Genomic DNA, 22,152 nt, shown 5'->3' on the forward strand with positions numbered 1-22,152 from the left:
TTTCCCATGTACAATCTGTGTATGCAATGTCATACGTATGTATGCACTATGCATTTGTGCACATACTCCAATGCAGATTTTAATGATGCCGCATTTATGCCATGGGGTACTTTTGCTCTTGCTCATGCAGATGCACATGCATACGCATATGCAAACGCATGCACGCACACACACACCCCACACAACCCAGGCATGTGCATACATAAGTCAGAACTCTCAAACCATGCACTTAGACACACACACACACACACACACACACACACACACACACACAAACAGACACAAACAGAGAGGACCTGTCATGTGTCGTAGAGACAGGGGTCAGATAGTGTGTGATGTGGTGATGGTGGAGATGGGGGGTGGCGGCGATTGTGTGAGAGAAGAGGGAGGGAGGATGGGAGGGGGGAGGGTCATATCGCTTGGGAAATGGACTGAAAGACCTTACCAGGACTGCAAGAGGGCCAACAATAATAGCTGTGGAAAAATAACAGAAGTGAAAGAAACTTTGCTCTGCCAAGAGAAACCCTGGGGGGGTCAGAGGGATCGGGACATTGCACCTGGACAGTTTAGCAGCCTCTCTCTGCAAGGTATCATGAAGGGATAGGTGGGAACGTGCATTCGTAGCAAAGCGCACAAGACAAAGAACATTGTATTCTAACAGCATTGTAAAAACACAACAAAACAAAAAACACAGTGTTTTCGGCTGATTAGAAGCACATGTTTTGCCGAGAAGAATAAAAGCACAGTTTGCCGAAGTGGAGACGTTTTTGTTCCCCTGGACACATTCCCAAGTTTTCAGATGATATTCCGACCACATTTGTCATGGGAACCTCGGCCATGTAAACACACAAACCCGACCCCCAGTGGTCACGAGAATTGAATTCCGCAAACACAATGTGCACGAACACACTAATGCATTCACATTCACACACTGCAAGGCCCTCAAAACTGCTGTTTAATTCATTATAACTACTGAAAATGTCAGAGTGCCCCCTAGTGTCTCTCTGGTAGGCCTATACTTATGTTTGTTCGATGCAGTTTTGCTGTTTAAACTCAAATGTGATGTGACGATTTTGCTCTGTAAACCGTTTGATAATGTATGACAAATACAAATGAACAATTAAATAACGATGAAATGCACAGAATAAAGGAAAGCAAATAAACATTGATATCTGGATATCTTTAAAGACAATATGCCAACAGTCAATGATTACCAAAGAGTCATCAAATGTTATTTTAAAACACACACACACACACACACACACACACACACACACACACAGGCAAACATGAGCCTGATTGCACGCATGTACAAATCACACAAATACACAACTGCATGCAAAAATGGACTCACTCCATAAAGCACTGCAGGACTGCAGAGTACCCTGTCCTAAGGACAGAGAGGATGACAATCAAACCTTTGACTGAATCCCATCCTCAGCATTTACACACTCAATACACAAACACACACACACACACACACACACACACACACACACACACAAATCACACACACTCACACACACATTGTTGACAGAGAGTGTCTTGAGTAACATCATTTCCCACTTAGGCCCCACCCTCTGGGCCAATGCAGTTCTTAACGCGCGGCAGATAGGCTGATAGCTCTGGTTTCTGTTGAGGAGTGCTTGTCAATCAACAGCATGCGTCAACGTCACTGAGGCAAAGCGTTTCTGAAATATCTTTTTACTGAGTGCTTTTCTATCCATCCACTGCCAGCCCACTCACACACTCACTCACTCATTCGCTCAAACATACACACACACACACAAACACCCCCCCCCCCCCCACACACACACACACACACACACACGGACCACCCCGAGCAAACGCATATACACCCACACAGTCAAACACAAACACACACACACACACACACACACACACACACACACACACACACACACACACACACACACACACACACACACACAAACAGCCATTTCCATCTTAGCAATCACTTCTCCCAGAGTTCTCGTCTTCGGACATGTAACAGTAATTGATGTTGTTCCCTTGGGTGCAGTGCATTCTGGGCCGTTAAGTGCTGTTTCTTGTTGTGTTTTTTTTTCTCAAATGGGATGTATTTGGCTATTGTGCTCGTCTTCCGGCTCCCTTTTAAAATCCCAACGAATTGGTCATATTTACACGTATCATAGAGAATAGAGATTGTGTCAGATATAGGGCAACACACAGCATAGTTTGCCTTTTCTGATATCAATTCAACATGACAAATACTTTTAATTATGCCATCTTGGAAACAAGAATGATAAAAAAAAAAAAGGATATCAAGGTAGCCCAAACCCTCTTTTAACAGTTTTTTTTTGTTTGTTTTTGCAAAAGTCCTATAAGTTAGACTGTCATTACTGCACAACTGTATGGAAGGCTGTTGGATTGAGAAGTTGATTTGCAATCGTGGCTAGCATTATCTCGTCATCATATCTGGACGGTCTTGAATAGACATTGTGACCTTTCTACGTGTTGATGACGTTGTCCGTCCAGAAGAGGGGGTGATTGATCCGGGTTGACACGAACAGCCAGCGATGTGCCTAGCCTGTCACACAACATCACAGGGTCACTGTAGCATGCCTGAATACCAAATGAGAGCCAAGGACGGTGACCTGGGGAATACGCCGTAGACATCGATTTCTGGGGAGAAAATAACGAATTTCATATGAGGCGACAAACAATATTCAAACATTATCCTCCATCAAATCTAAAGGGTTAAAGGCCTATATAGGAACAGCTGAATCCAATACCACAGAGTCTAGTTACTCCATTTCTCCATATATAAACTCTAATTTACATTACTTTACTGATCTCGGGGCAAAGTGTATTTGTTACAATTGTTTCACTCAATATAATAGGAAAATACTAAAACATACTAGGCAGGCCAGAACAGTACAGTAAATGTGAGTACGCTAATGCTTTATTTCCGCAAACTAATTCCCCTTTCTAGTAAATAATACGTTTTATTTGTATCATTCTACAACAAGAAGGGATCCGTCCGATAATAGTAACGTTTCAAATTGCGACACGACGTTACGTTAGGTTTTCGTTTTGTCTCGATCGACGATGACGTTGAGAGCGTTTCCCGTAGTAACCTGTACGTGCTCCGTGCGTGCGCGCTCCCGGTCTTGAGAGAGCGAGAGAGGCGTAAGGAGAGTTTACTTTCCAGAGAGTTCAAGGTTTGCTCTCGGTGTTAGTCAGGGATAAGGGTTTCTGAGGTGGAAAGCCCCTATTCACAGGAGTCAAGATGCTGAATATGTGGAAAGTCAGGGAGTTTGTTGATAAAGCGTAAGTATCTCATCCTGGTTTTTCTTTAATTTCATCAGTTTCGCCTTCACCTGTTTGAGAGGGACACGTACCCAAAACTTTGACGTCACTCCATAGTATTAAGTTAACTAGGTAGCCCGTGTTGTACAAGCTAGCTCTCCCTATAGATGTATCCCCGCATTGTGTCTTGTTTCTACGTGTCTTATTCAACAACTCAATCTTTATGCGTTGAGTAATAGTGGCGTTTTACATTCTGTTGACACTTTGTGGACGTGTGTTTGTTCTAAACTGTAAGCGCTAACCCACTCGGCTGCTAAGCTAATTAGTTAGCTACCTTGCTCGTGAGCTGTCTGTGCTAGCCAGCTAGGCTAGTTTGACAGCTCCTCCAGAACTGAACACTCATCTCACGGAATGTATTATCATAACCAACACGAAAAACAATCAGTTGACTTTAGTTGGTTATCACTTTACGAGTCATCTATACATTCTCGTCGTGTTGTGATTGCCATGACGCTTGTCACTAGCACCAATTGAAGAGCTGTATCGTCCCCTGTCCACAACACGTATGAGGTCATGGAATCGATGTTTGTCATATGTATATAGACATGGAATACATATGGGCTTACGTAAAGAGCTCGACATCATATGAGGCACCAGGAGAAAATATATAGTGAGCCATGGTTGTAGGCAAGTAAGAGTAGGCACATACATTAAGGCACATACAATATAAGTCATAACCAGATTAACCTGTTCAGCTATCATTGTAAATAGTGGCAAAGCATGCAGGACAAATCCAAGAGGGCGCCAATATAGGGCAAACATTAACCAAGAGCTGCATACTGCTGTTAGTGGTGCCTTAAACAATTTCCGATTATGCAAGAAATGTGTTATTTTATACACAAATATTATGCAACATGGAGAGAAAACAGATCCATGACCATTCAAAGCCTACTGTACTTCACTGGATGGCTTTGCCTATGATTTGCTTAATATGTTGCATACTATTATCGTGGCAAACAGGCTTCATGGTCACAAACTGCAAACTAATGATTGATAAAAAAAAATGGCTAAAAGCTTGTGCTTATCTCTGGTCACACCTTAAACCATGTTATTCAGTCCAAGTCTATTTTATCAACTTGTCCATGGGAAGTTACAGCTACGATGGACTTCTCTACTGTGCTAATGCTATTGCACAACAACTCCCCCCACAAAGTTGAATAGAATAACTGGTTTTGCAGGCTTTGGCAACAGCAGGTTCCCAATAGGATCTCAAACGCATTCCTCTTCAAAACACTTGACCTCCCTCCTGTGCAACGCTTGAACTGACTTTAGCAGGGATTACAGGAGTGGGTGGGAGAGGCTCAAACAGATATAGGAGAAAAAGACTGTAAAAAGAGCCGGAAGTGAAATTTGTCACATCAGCTTCCTCTTGTTTTCTTTGAACCAACGATTAGCCACTTTAATAGACTTCAGAAGTCGTTTTTTAGTTTGTAAGACAAATAATTGCCACCACTCACCAACTTCCTTGTTCATTCACCTCAACCATTTATTTTTTACAGATTAATTAAAGGTCATGGACATGGTCCCGTGAAATACTCTTCGGACATACATTTTTGAACAGGCGTTTGTTTCATACTTTCATAAGGCCTACAACTTCTCAGCCGACCCTTGATTGAACTTAATCAGAAAAAAATCTTTTTGTTATATAGTGACTGTTGGAAAAGGAGGGCTTCTGTTTGATAAAGTGAATATCTATGACCTGTGACTGCCACTGTTAAGAGATGATGCTCTAATCCTTATCCTTGCGAACTACTATCTTGACATGGTCTATATTCGAACATCTGTTTCGTTATTTCAGGCTTGTGGAGATACATTCAAATGTACAGTTTTAAATGGCGTTATCAGTGGTCATAAAATATATTAATGTATATTGATATCTTTTAAAATATAAACTTGGTTGTCGTTAAAAATAGTATTGTAAAGCCTTAACCATCTCTATGTGGTTGCACATATTTTGCTTATGTGGGCACATGCCAAACAATGGTACACAAACAGATGATTAACTCTTGTCAGCTGTGTTTGACCCAGGCAATGGATTGGTCAGTGGAGAGACTAACAACACATAATGATGTTTTCTGGGAAGTTGTGAAGAGTATTTTTGGGGAACAAATGGTTGTGTACAGGGGGCCTCCATCATTTTGTACAATTTGGTTAGGGCAAAAGGTTAAACTGCAGTACACCTGCACACAGAACCACATCTGCCTATATTATAACAATTGATTCAGCACTGCCTCATACATTTGATCTGTATGACTCATGAGCCAGTGCTGAATCAATTGTAATAGTATAGGCTATTGGTTTCATAATGTGTCACTTGCGTTAAAGCCCGATCAATAGATAATAAGTCAATTGAGTAAAAGGATTGCTAGTTGAATCAACATTGATAAAAGTCATGGAATTCTGAGGATGATCATTGCATCATATGCATGGTTAATGATAAACTATTAAGATAACAGTGGTGATGATGGTAACTTAATGACTTCTCAGCAAATCTCTGCACATTAAGCACTAATTTTGTTTTCCAATAAAAATGTTTACATTGTCAAAACTCGAGGCTGTAATCTCTCTCCCCCCTCTCCTCTTGCTCTAATATTTATATGGTATCTTGCATACCACATTTTAACCAGTCCCTCCAGAAAAGCGCGATTATGCGATCGCATAATTCAACGCATAATCAGCCAAAGTCCGCATATTCATGCGGGGGCCGCATTTTTTTAAAAATGCCGCACTTTCACCGCATAAATTGCCGATTTCCTTCCTTGCATGATTTCATAATCCCTGGATTTTCCTTGCAAAAAAGTCACATATATCTTAGCAGAAGGTTGAAAAATGTTGCGTTTACTTCACACAAGAGCAGCCATTTCCCCCTGTTGCCATGGGAACGTTATGAAGTGACGTAATTACGCGACGTGAATGTCTTCGAAAAGCTGCATTTATTGCAATTTTTGCAAGTTCCCGCAATTTCATCGCATAAAATTGCATAAATATGCCGCATATTTCATCGCATTTTTTAAGAAAACGTGCCGCATAATCAAGGATTTTTGGCCGCAACAATCACAAAAAAGCGCCGCATTTTTCTGGAGGGACTGTTTAACGGTACTTGGTTATAGGAATAACCAGTTTGGGAAATTGCTGGGATTTGACGGTACCACATAGAGCCAAATAGGGGGTGGGTCCCTAAGACAACCCATCAGGGCTTTGCCTTGAGGCCCTGAGTCTGCTGCCGCTGGTGTGGCAGTAGTGAGTGACATGAACTAGGCGGCAACAGGCCTCTCCTGGTTCTGCCGAGCACACAGGTTTCTGCTACACAGTGCTTTGGAAATGGATAGGGCTGTTATTTACTAAATCTGTAATGACGGCAATTTAAACAAAAAACATCCATACCGTGAAATTGGCATATTATGTTTTAGGTATAGCTCTCAATAAAATATTTTTCTCAAGATTTGTTTTGCGCTTTGGCTTATCAATCATAATCATCGTTTGGAGATTGATTTAAAGAAATGTATAATTTTGCATCCGAGTTCTTGATATGTTAATGTTGCCTTACCATAGTTGGTTGTGTTGTCATTTGGCAATGTCTTATATTTTGCCTGTGAAGTGACCAAACTTGTCAGCCTTGTTGAGCCCTGTTCATCCAACTTTTATTGCTGTTTTTGTTTTGTTTGGGTTTTCTCTAAGGAGCGTAATGATGTAGATTAGCATTTTTAAGAAGACTGCGGAACGCAATGTGTATCCTTTAATTCAGCAGGAAACAAATAGGTTAGTACAGATAGAATACTCCGACCAGCGGAGCTGGCCTTAAGGTGGGCCAAAAATAATACAAGCACACACACATGCACACACGTAGACAGTACACACACACATACTGGCCGAGTTCTATTGTCCTTTAGCCTACCCACTAGGTGCAGCTGCACAGCTAGGTGTGGCTGAAAAGATATAACCTTTCATCCATTTTGAATGCCTCATTGTCGGATGTTTAACTTTTTCTTTAGGTTTTGATGACTATGTAGGATCCCTGCACAAGCTCCGCCATGTTTGTTGTGTTTATTGAAAATGTAAATCAAGGGGCCTTTCTCATCTGCGCAGAACTAATGTTGTGATGAACTACTCGGAGGTGGAGTCCAAGGTGCGGGAAGCCACCAACGACGACCCCTGGGGACCGTCGGGTCAGCTGATGGCAGATATCTCCAGGTGGGCACTCTGCTTTTCTCATCCTCTCTTGTGGTTCTCCGTATTCCTCGATTTGCGCCTCTGCGCACTATCATGTACTCCCTGGGATTTCCCACTGCTTTGAGCCCAAAGCTGTGTCTCTCACCCAAAACAATCCTCTACTTTTTAGTTGTTGATGCTTTTAGCCAAGGTGACTTGCAGTTAATTGAGATGCATGTCATTAAGGAGCACTTAGTGATTGTTCATTGATGGCTACCCTCCCTCCCCTTGTTTCCCTGCCATGTGTTTTAATTGTGAACGTTAGCACTTTGTAAACATTTATTTTAAAATATATATACAAATAATCTTGTATTGTTATTTTGTTAGGCAGTCGAACACCATTGCCACAACACGATCCTTCCCCCCACAATCTGTAATATTATGAGACATTTCTCACTCAACTTAGCTCATCGATAGCGCTCCTCTTTAGAGCATATTTATATTATTACGTAGCTTATTGATAATGCACTACTTAACAAGACTTAGTGTGAGGTAAGGATAGGACATTATTTAGCCTACTTTTTTCTGCATGTGGCTGCTACTGATCATTTGTGGTCGTCTGTTACAAAGCCCTTTGTTTATATGGCCTTACTTGTGCAAACATAATTACTGTTTACTACTGGTGAATATGCATAAGGAAGACTTTACATGAAGCAAACATCATGGTGAAGGTGAAGCAGTAAAAATAGCAGCCAGGCAGTTTACAATGTGATTCATTGAACTACTGATGTTTAATATACTCGTCATTGGTGAGACCACCTCACAAACACATGCCAGCAAATGTTCATGGTCCTCTTTAGACATGATTAAGGATTCAGAAAAGAGTAAATGATTACGCAGTATATTTCCTGCTATCACTAGTATTCAGGAAACTGTGTTTTCCTGTGGTGAAATCGCTTCTATGAGCATTTTAATGAGCGACTTAAAACCGAAGTTGCATATACATCACCACATAAGAAGCCATGTCGGACATGATTCACTACCGAACCTTCGCAAAGAAAACACTGCTCCAGCCATTTGCTCTAAATATGTGAACTTGAAGCCCTCCTACTTATGGTGACTACTAATGGTGTTCATTGAATCCAACCTTTTTATCACCACTTGTGAAAGCATGAACACAGTTCAAGGCTATGAACGTCTAAACAAACGTTGGACTTTGAGTAAGCTCTAACCAGGGCTGTTGTCGCCGTGTGTCCCTCAGGGCCACCTTCATGTACGAACAGTTTCCAGAGGTCATGAACATGCTTTGGGCCCGCATGCTGAGGGACAACAAGAAGAACTGGAGGAGAGTCTACAAGGTTGGTCTTCGCACAGTGTGGATCTTCATGTCAGGGCCCGCCCCTATAGGCTCTCTCACCACAGTCCCTTTGATAGTTGTGTCTAAACGGCTCGCCCCGCTGCTCAGTGAAAATAGTGGTGTTCACAAAACTATGGCATGGCACGTCACTCTGCCCTTCGCTATGCTGTACTATCTTGGTCAGATGTCTTTTTTTAACGCATTCATTCTCCAAATTGAGGAAGTAAGTACTCTGTATTGCATACACATGTCTTTCGGAGGAAAAAGGAGCGATACTTTACTTGTACATTAGGTGACCTAAAGATGCAAGGGAGCCAGTCTACAAGAGCCTTTACGATGCACTGCTAGGCCCATGGTCTTGGGTGTTCACTCTAACCACTCTAGTGCTTCTCCTCCATCAGTCCCTGCTGCTGCTGGCACATCTCATCCGTAACGGATCAGAGAGGGTTGTCACCAGCAGTAGGGAGCATCTGTACGACCTCAGATCCTTGGAGAGCTACCACTTTGTAGGCAAGTATTGGTGTGTGTGTGTGTCTTTGCTTGTTCAATTGCTAGTTTCTATAGGAATTGTGCATGCATAAGATATTCTTTGTAAGATTAAATCGTCTATGTTTTTAATTATAATTGCCGCTGCTCGGTACTTCTGCTGTGACACCCACATGTCCTTTCTGGCTTTAGTGGGGTATATCTTGTGTTCTTGTATCCAAATCTGTTTGTGTTCAACCTCTTTGGATTCATACTAAATATTGTGTTGAAGGTGTTAGAAAGGGGTCTATCTCTATTCTGTTATTAGTGTTAACAACAACAAGAACAATTTATGTGGTGTGAGCTTTAATTAATGGACAAAGGCACTAAGCACTGTTTAAGCCTTAAAACTCTTGAATCCCTAAGCAGCCTTCATCCCCTCCTCAATCCATCAGTTGAGCCGAGGTGTGTTTTTTTACCAAGTGCTTTTTTAGCATTGCATTGAAGGGATGTTACTGGAATTGAGCAGGCGGCCATAACATTCCAACCACGGATAATATCAATAACACCAATTTGGGTGTCCTCCAAGTACCACCGCTAACCTAAAATAAATCCTCAAGGATCAATACACACACACAGACACAGACACACACACACACACACACACACACACGTTAGATATTAACTCTTGTCGTTCCCTAGATGAGAATGGCAAGGACCAAGGGGTGAACGTGCGTCAGAAGGTGAAGGACATGGTGGAGTTGGTGCAGGACGACGAACGGCTCAGGGAGGAACGAAAGAAGGCAAAGAAGACCAAGGACAAATACATCGGCGTGTCGTCGGACAGCATGGGGGGATACAAGGGCTACTGTAAGTCCTCCCACTGCGGCCTTACAAGCTCGTTCACTTCCAAATGTCAATGTTTACCTTTGTATTCTGCTGGGAGAACACTGCTTTCTGTTTGGGATTTATTTCCTGTATTCCTGCTCTGTCCCCAAACTTTTTAATGGCATATCTTCAATAAATTTAGAAATGAAACGTCATTAAGTGTACGGTATTGTTGAGAAAATCCTAATAAACGACATTGACATTTCCATGACGCACTTGATTGCTCAGTGCCAATTCCCGAAAATCCACTCGCAACCTTATTTTTCTCTTTATAACCACTTTCGGACCTATTAGGGCATCCCCCACCTGTACAAACCCACCATCTGTCCTCCCTGGTTTCTAACCCTTTTAACCCCTCTTTCTTTTGACTTGTAACCGGACGGTTGCTAGTTTGATCCCCGGCTCCTCCTAGAGTGTCGTGGTGTCTCTGAGCAAGACGCCTCAACTTCGGCTGATCCTGACGAGCTGGCTGTCGCCCTGAGTGGTTGACTCCGCCGTCGGTGTGTGAATGTGTGCATGAATGGTTGCCTTGGATAAAAGCATCAGCAAAATCCCCTAAATGTAATGTTCTTACGTTTCTCCTCCCTCCTTCTCTCTCCTCTCTCCCCCCCCCAGCGGGGGACAGGTATGACTCGAGCGAGGGCCGGGGGAAGTGGGACGAAGAGTGGGACAAGAACCGGGGCCAGTTCCCCTTCAGCGAGAAGCTCAGCGAGATCAGCGACAAGATCGGCAGCACCATCGACGACACCATCAACAAGATCCGCAACAAGGAGCGTGACTCCTCCCCAGACAGGTTCAGGTTTGTGTCCTGGTGTGCATACATGCATTCAATCATGCAAACATACGTACATGCATGATTGTATCTATTTGTACGTCTCTTGCCTTTATCTTTGAGACACAAAATTCATGATTGTTTTTTTTTACTTATCGTTGAAGAATTTAAATCAAATCACGAAGGCAACAATACAAATAAAATGGGTATGGTCTTGTTTCTTAATTGATAAATAGGTTTTTAGTGTGGCAATCTCTTTTGCATTGTGAATTCTTTGAGAGCAGCTTTCTCTAAAATGTTAGAAAGAGCTCTCTTGAGATTTAACCGACAAACAAACCTGCTTTGACACAGTTTTGTTTCAAAGGCAGGATACAGTGGAAACATCCTGTATGTAGAACATTGAAAGAGCTTACAAGTTTGGTTGACCCCCTTTCCATCTCCACACATTACGTGACCATCCTGCTACCTGGACCGTCTACAGTGAGCACGAGGAGGAGAGGAATAGACAGGCTCAAAACGGCCAGTCCGGCAGAGAGTTCAAGGACGAAGAGGAGACCGTCACCACCAAGAGCGTCCACATCGTCCAGGCAACAGAAACCACGCCAACGCGAAAGAGGGGCGGCGTGCCGACCAAAAAAGTTGACTTGGGTGCTGCAGCCAACTACGTGGGGGACAACAGCCTAGAGGTCACCCCAAAACAGGTAGTGTGTCGCAACCATGTGTCCATGGTTGCGAGGCTCCCAGCCTACAGAGTGAATGTCAGAAGGTCCATTAGGTCATGTCAGAATATTTATTAAAAAAATGTTCTAAAAGAAAATTAAAAGCAAGGGATTTATTTTAATATAGTCTTTTTTTATGATCAGGCTGCTCTGATTAAACATGCTGACCATTTATTATTATTATTAGAAAAACAAGCCTCGAAATACGGATGATATCACGGATGTAAAAGGAAAAAGAGAGAATCTTAGAGAATTTATAGCTTTCTAATGTGATCTTTGCCAGGGTGTGGGAATCCTGTCTCTGTTGGGTCAACGTTTCCCCTCCCAAGTTTAACCCCCACCTCCCTCCTTCTATTGTTGTGTTTCAGTCCCAACCAGCCCCCCCTCAGCCTGGCAGCACTGGCCTGGCTGACCTGCTGATGGTGGAGAGCGGCCCCAGCCAGACTCCTGCCTCAGGTAAAACCCGGGTCCTTCCCCTCCCGCAAGCCGCAGTTACTGTTGTCACTGTGTGCCGACGCCAGCAGACAGGCGCTTTGGGGACAGCTAGCGGGGGAGGGAGTTATATAGGAGCTAAGTGCACCAGATGTTTCTGTGGCAGTGCCCCTGTGAATGTAGAGAGAAAGGGGTCGGGGGTGGGCATTCAGTAGTGTCTCTCTCTCTCTCTCTCTCTCTCTCTCTCTCTCTCTCTCTCTCTCTCTCTCTCTCTCTCTCTCTCTCTCTCTCTCTCTCTCTCTCTCTCTCTCTCTCTCTCTCTCTCTCTCTCTCTCTCTCTCTCTGCACACACACATCCTCATCGCTCTAGCCGATATCTAAGGAAGGTCGGCTGAGAAGTTTGTGAGCAGCTACACATCAAGCCTGCTTTGAGGCTTATTTCTCTCTTTCTCACACCATGGTTCTCTATCTCCCTCTCTCTTTACACAGACCTAATTGGTGGCTTCGCCGACTTTTCTTCGCCGCTCGCCTCTTCTGGCCTGTCCTCGGTATCCGGTTAGTTCTGACTTTTGCTTTTTAAGCGTGTGTATGTGCAATATGTTTTCGTGCACATGTTTGTGTGCATGTTGGCGTGTGCCCATGCGGCTGTTGCCCTCCTGCTAGAATATTCAGGGAGATGGTGGGAGGGAAGCCTGGCCATATGGAGCCTGCTACCTGCTCTGCATAACAAGAACAGACACACATCAACTCCTGTTATGGATGACAAGGAGACAGGGACACTGGGCGATGGCCATGGAGGAGGCTGAGGGATGGAGGAGTGAGACAGAGAGATGCAGAGAAAGAAATGGAGGGTGACAGAGAAAGAGAGGCAGAGAAGGGGTTTAGGACTGGGAGGATGAGGAAAAAATGTCGCCAGTATCTAAATAATTCTGGAATCCAAACCAGGTTACGGTCATCCATGAAGAAAATCTAAGCTCAAGATTACAGATAAATCCCTTTAGGAGAATATATATTTTTTGTGCTGAGAAATTGTCAAATTTTTCAGTCTTGAATGTTGATTTGAAGTATTCTATCATATAGCCCTCACAGGATGACTCAATTTCAGAGGTCACAATATGGGCAGCAATTAAGCTAATTGGTCACGACAACATTATAATTTTCAAGGCACATAATTATACAGGATTGTATGTCGGTGTACAATATTTTCCAAAGCACATTTTCAATTTGGGAAGGCATTGTTAGAACAAATTTTATATCCCACAGGGCATAATACCGGTTATTTGAGGTTAAGAAGAAATCTAGAGCACACAGAATGACTTGAAACGTTTGCGTACTTACCTGAGATGTGCAAACAGTGTTGGCAAAATGAATACATAAGGTATACAAAATCGCCATAACACAAATAAGACTGAGCAAAGAGGATGAAATAAACTGGAAATGCCTGAAAATGCATTAGTCTTTACTGTCAAACAAGTGGAAGTGGAGGGAGTGGAGGCATTGCTCTGTTCTTGTGAGTTGGCAGTGTTGACTTGATTGTGTACACAAGTCTCTATTGCTTCATCAGTTCAACTACCAGCAAACTGGGGACCACAAGGAAATCGATGAAAAACTAATTATGCAATAGTCTGCCTCTCATTATGTAATTTGGACAATATTGCATCAAAACAATGTATTCCTACTGGTAACTTGTTCTTACACTGTTGCTTTAATACTATAAACTTTCCAACCAGCCCCTGCAGCTGGCGGCCCCAGTGAGTTTGGCGGTTGGAACGCCTTCCCTGGAGGCCAGATGCCCGCCTCGGTCCAACCCGCCGTGAGCCCCAGCGGGAACGACCTCTTCGGGGGCATGACCCCCAGCCTCACCCCGGCACCGGCTCCCGCCGCCCCCTCGGCCGACCTGTTTGATCTGATGGGGCCGACCCAGACCATCTCCTCCTCCCAGAGCCTCAACTTCAGCATGAGCAGCGTGCAGAGCATGAGCACCATGGGCACGCCCCAGTCCATGTCCCAGGTACTGCACTCGTACACACGGATGAAACCCCGCCGAAACATGCCTTAGCTGTACGTGCTTTTGGACAACACTCTGCGCAGTTGGACTTAAGTGTATGGCTGAGCGATTAATCGAATTTCAATCGAAATCGCGATGTAATACAACGCGGTATGCAAATCGCAAAGGCTGCAATTAAAAAAAAATAATAATCAAAAAATAAATGTGATATGTTACTGACTAGAAATCAGTACGATTCATTTATTTTTATTTTTATTTTACAATTCAATAGTTAAATAAAAAAGCTTATAATATAAATTAATCTCAACACATCGGCCTGGCCTAAAGGAAAGAGCAGTTTATATGTTGACTGCTTCCAATGTTGTGTTGGTCAAACTAAAGAATGATTTATTTATTTTTTAGTGAATAATACACAACATAAGGAACTTAATAAATTATGAAAATCGCACATTAAATCGCAATCGAAATATTGGTAAAAATAATCATAATTACATTATTTCCCCAAATCGTTCAGCCCTACTTAAGTGTCTCATTGTTTTTTTTTCGGAAATTGCTTGTGTAATCACATCACGTTTGGGGTTCTAGATTTTTTGTGTCTATTTATGGACATTATATGGCTTTTCTTACCATGTATCAGCACTATGGCTTGCAGATACATATACGCACCCTGGTGCAGAGCCATGTGTCTGCACTCTGGTGTACAGTGAAGGTAGTGCAGGCCGTTCCTGAGGAGGTTTCACAATGCATTGTCAATCCACTCCTAAATGATAAGAATCAATCCAACAATAAAATCAATTTTAGTCTTTTAGTCTTTGGTGATATAAATTGAATGACATAAAACAATCTCAGTGAAGGCCTTTTGTCCAGTTTTTGTTTACGTGTACAGACACTCAAGGATCTGTGTGCTACACACTAATGCATCAATGGTCGTCTCCTGCATAACCGATCACTTGCATGTGGGTCGCCCAGCAAAAATAAATGGAGACCCCCTTCCACAAGCACACCAACAAAGTCCACTTCCCCTCCTCATGTATAATGCACCACACAGCGCCTCCCCTAGATAAATGGTGCTCGGCTGCCTAAACGCCCTATCACACTCAACATTGATACTGGCCATTGGGGCTGCTGCTACAGTGTGACAGACGTATACTGTACTGCTGGGACCTGTGTGGGGGGGGGGGGCAGCTTTCATGGATGGTTGTCATGCAGCACGGGCAGATGTTCCTCTGCCTCTGGAGACCACCGCCCGCCTTTCTCCAGTTTCTGCCACGCTTCATCCCAGACCTCCCGTTCAGACCCTCCTACAGCATCTGACGCCCTCGAATGGACAGCGGCGTCCGGATGTTGTCTACGTAGTTTGAAGAAAATATTGCTTTTATTTTGACACGGACATGGCCTGCTTTAGATGCCGTTCAGTTGTCTGTATTCATCTATTATTGTCTGTCCAATAGGATGCAGGATAGCCTAGTGGTTAGGGTAATTGACACCCAGCCAAAAGGTTTCCGGTTTGATCCCTGTGGTACAGTTTGCCTGGAGGCATTCTTGAGCTTGATGCGTCATAAACCCTCCCTGCTCCTTTATGACGTGTATCTGATTCAGTGAAAGTCATTTGTAAATAGAATGTGTTCCCTAAATTAGTATATTGTAATGAATAGTTGAGTTTGGAAGAAGGGGCTAAGCCATATAGGCTGGAGGTCATGGTCATTTCTTTGTGGGTGTGGGTGGGTGGGTGGCCTTGCTAGAATACATGAAAACATTTCCATTGAAAAACAAAACTGTATTAAGTCACCAGCAAAAAGCTTTTGAGAGTGTGAGCATGACCGAAGTGTGTTTGTTTCCATCCCCTCCAGCAGAGCCTGGAGCCTGTGAATGCAGCGATGGGCCATGGGTCTATGATGCTGATGCAGCAGGGTGTGTCTGGTGCTGGGGCAGCGGGCAAGGGTCCACTGCCCTCCACCTGGTCGGACCACGCTGTCAACATCAGCCTAGACTTCCTGGGGCCTGGCGCCCAGCCCCCAAAACCGAACCAGCCCAGCCTCAACACACTTCAGCAAGGTGAGGAGGAGGGGGCTGAATGGGCTCATACACGTGCAACACAACTCTTTATGTCAAACGAAGGGGACGCGATAGTGGGGTGGCAAGGGTGTTCAAATCCCATACCGAAAGGTTGTTCTAGAGAGTGCAGTGCCCGTTCAAAACGTGGCTGGTCGTAACGGCTTTTTTCGAGAAGGCCACATCTAAACCACTTCATGCTCTTCAATGCACCCTGCTCCTCAGCAATACACCTGGCACGTGTGAAACCAAAGGACAGACATGCATACAAACAGCGACTCCTTCCATTGGAGTTAGATTGGAATCAACACGCGTTGCTGTTATTGTTGTTTCAGTGCACCAGCCCCCCGTCAACATGCTCTCCCAGGGATTTGGAACCATGAGCCTGGGACCAGCGGCAGCCAAGCAGCCTGTCAGTCCCATGATGATGCACCCTGGAGGGGGCATGGGAATGGTTCCTAACCAGGCCATGATGGGCATGAACATGGGTGGTCCACAGCCCGGGATGGTTATGGCCATGGGCATGCCGGCCAACATGGGTATGGGCATGAACATGGGAGGACCACAGCTTGGGATGGGCATGGGAATGCCCGGCACCATGGGGATGAACTCTTCCATGGTCCAACAGCAGCCCAAACAGGATGCCTTTGCCGACTTTGGCAACTTTGGGAAGTGATGATGGAGCCGGATTGCTGAAGAGTGGCGACGATCATCTCCCTCTCTCTCTTTCTCTCGTTATCTCCGTCCAACAGTGAAGGATGTCAAGAGCTGCAAACAAAGAGTACATGGGGAAGGTGGGGGGGAAGAAAAAAGGAAGTCCAATATTGTTAAGACCCTGCAATCTGTCTTTTTATACATGCATATACACAAAGTAATACTGTTATGGAGGTGTGGATGAGTGTGTGTTTTATCAGTCGGCACCATTGATCGGCCTGGACTGGATCAGTGGCAGAGTAGGCCGCCCCGGTGACATGGGGGTGTGCCTGAAAGTGGTTCCTGTCACAGTGAGAATGTTGGGGGTGGGGGGGAGGGTTTGCTTCGTAACCTCAGATTAAAAATCACCAGACAAGCAAAAACATCATTTATATTTAGCAACATATATTTTTTGAGATCCATTCTTGATAACTTAACTGAATGTGCGTGTGGTTTAACCCAATCAGCTTCCTTCCGTGTAGTTCTAATGTAGTTGCAAATATGCTCTCGCTCTCTCTCTCGTTTCTCTGCGCTTGCTTTTGCTTCTGTAAATAGACACGCGGTGCCCTTACAATTTAAGCAATGATGTCCTTGGATGGGAGTCGGTGGTGGAGGTGCAGGTAGGAGACTAGGCCTGATGTCTATAAACACCTTTTATAGAGGATACTTTTATTTAGTCGCTGGCCTCAAGTGCCCTCTCACCCCGACTGGTGCCTACCAATCCTTGAGAGAGCAATGAGAGGGAGGGACGTTTGGTTTGGATGAGGTGCCTCAATCTACAGACCTTTTGTGGCCTTTTTATGAATTATCTTTTTTTTTTTTCTTTTTGAGATATAATCAGTTATCTATAATTGAGACAATCCGTAAGTAGAACCACACAGACTCAATGAAGGGGTTATTTAACTCTGTATTTATTGCAGGGCTGCCTGTGTACTCACAAGTCTGCTTATTTGCAAAGGTGAAGCCTTCGTGGCTGCGGTATCCATGGGGAAGTGCGTTGCTAGTGTGTACAGGGCAATGTTGGCGTTCATACCAGCAACCTGGAAGTCACTTACTCACTGTGTGCCGGGAGGTCGATGAAGTTTGGCTGTTCCCCTTTTTTTAATTTGTGCGTTTAATGTTCACCATCATTCTTATAAGGTAAGCGCTTATAACCTCCGTACTAAAGAACACGCACAAATAAAACAAACAGGAATCGCCAAGACGCTGTCACTTGTAGAGACGTCCCCGTAGACGTTCATCATTCCGAGTTCAATGCTTGTTACCGTCTGCTTCTGAATCAGCAAGGTGGAAGGAGGACGCTCTTGTTTTTTTTGTTTTTTTATCACAGATACAGATTTGTTTGCACAGTGTTTTGCTGTTTGAGTCAAATGGGGTGGTGTTCACACTCAGACACTGAGGGATCCTGGACCTGCAGCCACTGCAACGGCTTGAGATTCGTCCCTTAACGTCTTACGGGTTCAAGAGTCAAAGCTTCACTCTTTTCTTCAAGGTTTTTCTTTTAAGTGCCTGGTTGTGTTGTGTTGTCTTCCGACCCCCTCCTCTTCTGTTGACAAGTGATAGAAATTATTTTTGAAGCTGAATGATTGGTACAAGTCGATGTGAGCAGAGTGACATTACTGGTACATCCAATGACGAGATAAATAATTCACTGACCAAGAGGGGGAAAGGTAGTATGGTCTAAAGGACCCCGGAGACTGCACTCTGAGCCTTGATCATGCTACACAGTGAGCATTGTAGCCGTCTGAAGGATTTGCCTGATTAAAAACAAGAAAAAAACAATGACCAAAATCAAGTTTTTTTTTTCAACATCTTTAATCAATAGTTTGTTATGAATTGTTTTCTACTTCGAATCGTTTGGAGATTTTCTGTGTATTAGGATAGTTACTGAAAACACTACTTTATGCAAAAGGTTCCCCCTGAACTGTCCTTTTGATAAAAAGAGCGTTTGCATTTTTTTTCCCCCTGATTTTGATTTACACATTATGATCCTATATCAACGACATTAAACAGTTGATTGACATTTGCCAATGGCCTGTGTTATTTGTTTTCTCTCCATTAGTTATCTACAAAAATAACTATTTATATATAAGCCATTGAATTGACACTTAACAAATCAAATGTGTGAAGTTTTAATGTGCTGTCTTTGGTTTGTATTGTTTAACAAGATTTGTGGTGGTTGCATAGCTAGATGGATGGACAACTCTGCAGTAGCTCAGCAGGTAGAGCATGTAGTGGAGCAGCTGGACTGTTCATTGTTGGATCCAAGGAGGTTGTTTTTATGTTGAAGCCACCTCCTGTTTCAAGTGGCACCAAGGTGTCCTTGACTGTGACGCGTAACAGCCTGGTTGCTTTGCATGGTCACCAACCAATGCAATAGCTATAACCTACATAAGACATTCATGAATGTATGGCTTACATGAATGGATGTTATGCATGCATGGGTATCGCTCTTTATCCTGGGGACTGAATTCCGTTTGTCCAGCATATATCATGTACACTCTCCAAAGGTCCACATATATAAAAATAAATACATAATTTGAATTCAATGAATTTACCAGCACAATTAAACATTACATGATACATGTGATCGAATTCATGTGGTGCAGTAGACAATGGGGGGATGTATACACAGACACACCATTCTGACTCATAACTCATCTTCCAAAAGCAGCCCATGCCGTTTAAACAAGAGCTGCATCTTTACAACTTCCATGAGTTGCAGTAAATCCTGCTTTTATGGTTAATGTGCCCATTAAAGAGTAAAGGCAATCTGAGACGTCAAGACAAATGACAGCTTCTGAGTGCCATCTGCAATCTCTAGCTTCACAAACTCAATTATTCATAATGCATTTATGAAGTCCGCTGAGACTGCGCTGTCATTCCTGTTCAAACTAGCGGAGAAAGACGACATAAAGGGACAAGCATCTTTTGAGATGACAATGGCCTCACACATGGCTTCTGTGTTTACACTGCCACCTGCCGGTGAAAAAACATTACGACACGATTTAGAAACCCTTTTAGATACATAGGTCTCCTATTGATGGCAATCAAACAACACAACACACGATATGGCTATGAGAAGCATCCTGAATTTATTACCGTTTCAAAATTATCTTTCTGGGCAACAGAGCAATTTATATCAATATGATATTACAAGTCTGTAGTGCATTCCTTTATTTTTCCGAACCCCCGAGATCCTCAGTCAGTTATGTCGGACCATAAACCCTGCGGTTACAGGTCGCATGTGAACAGTTCATGTAATAGCCCGCAGCAGTGTTCTGTAACCCTAGGGTGGCTAGGCATATCAGAGGGGCTGGAGGTGGATGAGGAGCACGTTCTCCCCTCGTATAAACAGCTGGTTGAGGTGGCGCGTGTGGACCTTGCCGTAAGGATGGGGGGTCTTCCCCTGAGCCTTGGTGCCCACAGCACCCTCGGACCCACCGGCCTTTGCCTCCTTGGCTCCGGGCTCCGCCTCTGAGAACCGGGTGGTGCTCCTTGATAGACGCTGGTGGTCCGTGCTGCACCCGCCGCTGGGGCCAGGTTGGGGGGGTTGAGCGCTCTTCCCCTGGCCTTTACCAGTTCTCGACATCTCCTCTGAGCTCTCCTGGAGTTTGAGCTTCTCAAAGAGCTGTGGAGGAAGACAGAGTGGGTCACTGTCACTTTAGTGTGAAAAATACATAATGGAAAAACTGGTATAACTAGTGTTGTCTTATTTTGTACCTTACATTCATTCATTCAAGCTCAGTTCAGTCAATGGTATTTGGATTGCATTAAATACATGACAGATGGATACCATCACTATTATGGATGGGAAAATGGTATTAATATAAATGTCCTTATCACCGTGGCTTAGGTTGGACATTGGGGTTACCTACCCGTGTAATTGTAAGTGCTTTTTCGTGATACAAGGCTTCTCCAAGTAGTGGGTCTCTGTACGTCTCGTCTACATCCACCATCGCCTGGCGGCAAGAGTGAAAGCAAAACAACTTTCAGCTAGGTAAACTCATTTTGTGTGTGTGTGTGTGTGTGTGTGTGTGTGTGTGTGTGTGTGTGTGTGTGTGTGTGTGTGTGTGTGTGTTTACCAGGTTCCAGAACTTGTCAAAGGCTACCACAAAGCCAGAACACAATCCACGGAGCCCCTTGAAGCTCCTGATGTGAACTTTGACACGTATCCTCTCTTCGACACAGCGGTACAGCTCACCCAATGGGCTCCCCTTGTTAACTAGAAAGAAAAACTACAAGTCAAAGCCTAACTCAAGTTTCAAAGAGTGATATCTTTAAACATTGGGTAGGTGTAGTAAAACCTACGTTGCATCCTTGAGACAACATTTTTGTGAGTCTTCTGTTGTTTCCGCCGTGGAGGGGCACTGGTCTCCCCTACTTTCGGCACGTTACACACCATGAGGTCCTTCAGCCTCTTGATGCGCTCAGGGTCCACCACCCCTTCCATCGCTTTCCGCAGCTTTTTCTCAACATTCTCGGGCTTGGCTCTCCCTCTGCCACCTTTCAGAAAGCTTTCGTATTCGGAGACATTGTTGAAACACTTAATGTTTGGGAACGGAAGGGGTACTTTTGGAGAGTATAGGGCCAGCAATGGGTCAAAAGTATCGGAACAAATGTCCAATTTGACACTGTCCTCCTCTTCCGTGTCGCCACGCAAGGGCGACTCATCTTTACGTCCAGGGTGTGTAGTTGGATTTGATGTCGATGCTTCTTCCCTGTCATCACATTCTGTGGTGTTTATTTTCCTTCTTTCCCTTTCCTCCATGTTTTGAATAACTGGTCACGGGCAAGCGGGGCATGCTGGGTAGGCTAACCTTTATGTCAGCTCAGGCTCACATTGGTTGCTGTTACAATTCCAATTCTTACCACAGAAGGGCGCTATAGTACAATGTATGACCTGTATGTTGCATTCTGCGTTACAAATTTTTCAAATATTGTACACCTATGACATTCAATGAATAAATTTAGCAAACGAGTTAACGATTTTATTCTTCTTTATTGTTCTGTATTGCGTGAGGTATTTAATGATAACTAAATTAACAGGGCAATTGCTATTCCGGAACCTCTGTTGCTGGGAAGGTGGGATTACGAGCCGCATTTCTCTGACGAACGTATACAACATGTGAGTTTCGTACTGTGAAAATATTTAGAAAATCATCATAATGAACAAAACGCCTATCTAATATGTCCACTATGTCATTCAATAAGCTTTAAACCTACATTTATAAGGTGAGCGACAATAATTAGGATATCCTTGTGT

General features: G+C 43.8%; 2 protein-coding genes across 4 annotated transcripts; one reads left to right on the forward strand and one right to left on the reverse strand.

The window, feature by feature from the left end:
* The first annotated feature begins 3,166 nt into the window (after window positions 1–3,166).
* Window positions 3,167–18,909, forward strand: clint1a (clathrin interactor 1a). Of its 3 annotated transcripts, none has more exons than XM_079745010.1 (12): window positions 3,167–3,312; window positions 7,438–7,542; window positions 8,762–8,858; window positions 9,259–9,367; window positions 10,025–10,192; window positions 10,826–11,009; window positions 11,464–11,683; window positions 12,070–12,157; window positions 12,623–12,688; window positions 13,864–14,144; window positions 15,992–16,196; window positions 16,529–18,909. In XM_079745010.1, the coding sequence occupies exons 1-12, from the start codon at window positions 3,272–3,274 to the stop codon at window positions 16,867–16,869; spliced, it is 1,905 nt and encodes a 634-aa protein (XP_079601136.1). In that variant the 5' UTR covers window positions 3,167–3,271; the 3' UTR covers window positions 16,870–18,909. The 3 variants fall into 3 exon arrangements, with proteins under 3 accessions (XP_079601136.1, XP_079601137.1, XP_079601138.1); XM_079745011.1 differs by having other exon boundaries at window positions 15,995–16,196; XM_079745012.1 differs by lacking the exon at window positions 12,623–12,688.
* A 1,097-nt stretch (window positions 18,910–20,006) lies between these two features.
* Window positions 20,007–21,657, reverse strand: lsm11 (LSM11, U7 small nuclear RNA associated; the record flags this gene model as incomplete). Its single annotated transcript, XM_079745257.1, has 4 exons — window positions 20,007–20,517; window positions 20,765–20,848; window positions 20,972–21,111; window positions 21,198–21,657. The coding sequence occupies 4 exons, from the start codon at window positions 21,655–21,657 to the stop codon at window positions 20,194–20,196; spliced, it is 1,008 nt and encodes a 335-aa protein (XP_079601383.1). The 3' UTR covers window positions 20,007–20,193.
* Window positions 21,658–22,152: the final 495 nt, after the last annotated feature.

This window comes from Pollachius pollachius (genome assembly GCF_949987615.1).
Source record: "Pollachius pollachius genome assembly, chromosome: 10".
Taxonomy (NCBI): Eukaryota; Metazoa; Chordata; class Actinopteri; order Gadiformes; family Gadidae; genus Pollachius; species Pollachius pollachius.

Excerpts from the sequence above, each read along its gene's own strand:
- clint1a (XM_079745010.1), top strand. The coding sequence starts at position 3,272 with ATGCTGAATATGTGGAAAGTCAGGGAGTTTGTTGATAAAGC. Across the intron at positions 9,368-10,024 it reads GGAGAGCTACCACTTTGTAG|ATGAGAATGGCAAGGACCAA; the intron begins GCAAGTATTGGT and ends GTCGTTCCCTAG. Across the intron at positions 12,158-12,622 it reads CAGCCAGACTCCTGCCTCAG|ACCTAATTGGTGGCTTCGCC; the intron begins GTAAAACCCGGG and ends CTCTTTACACAG.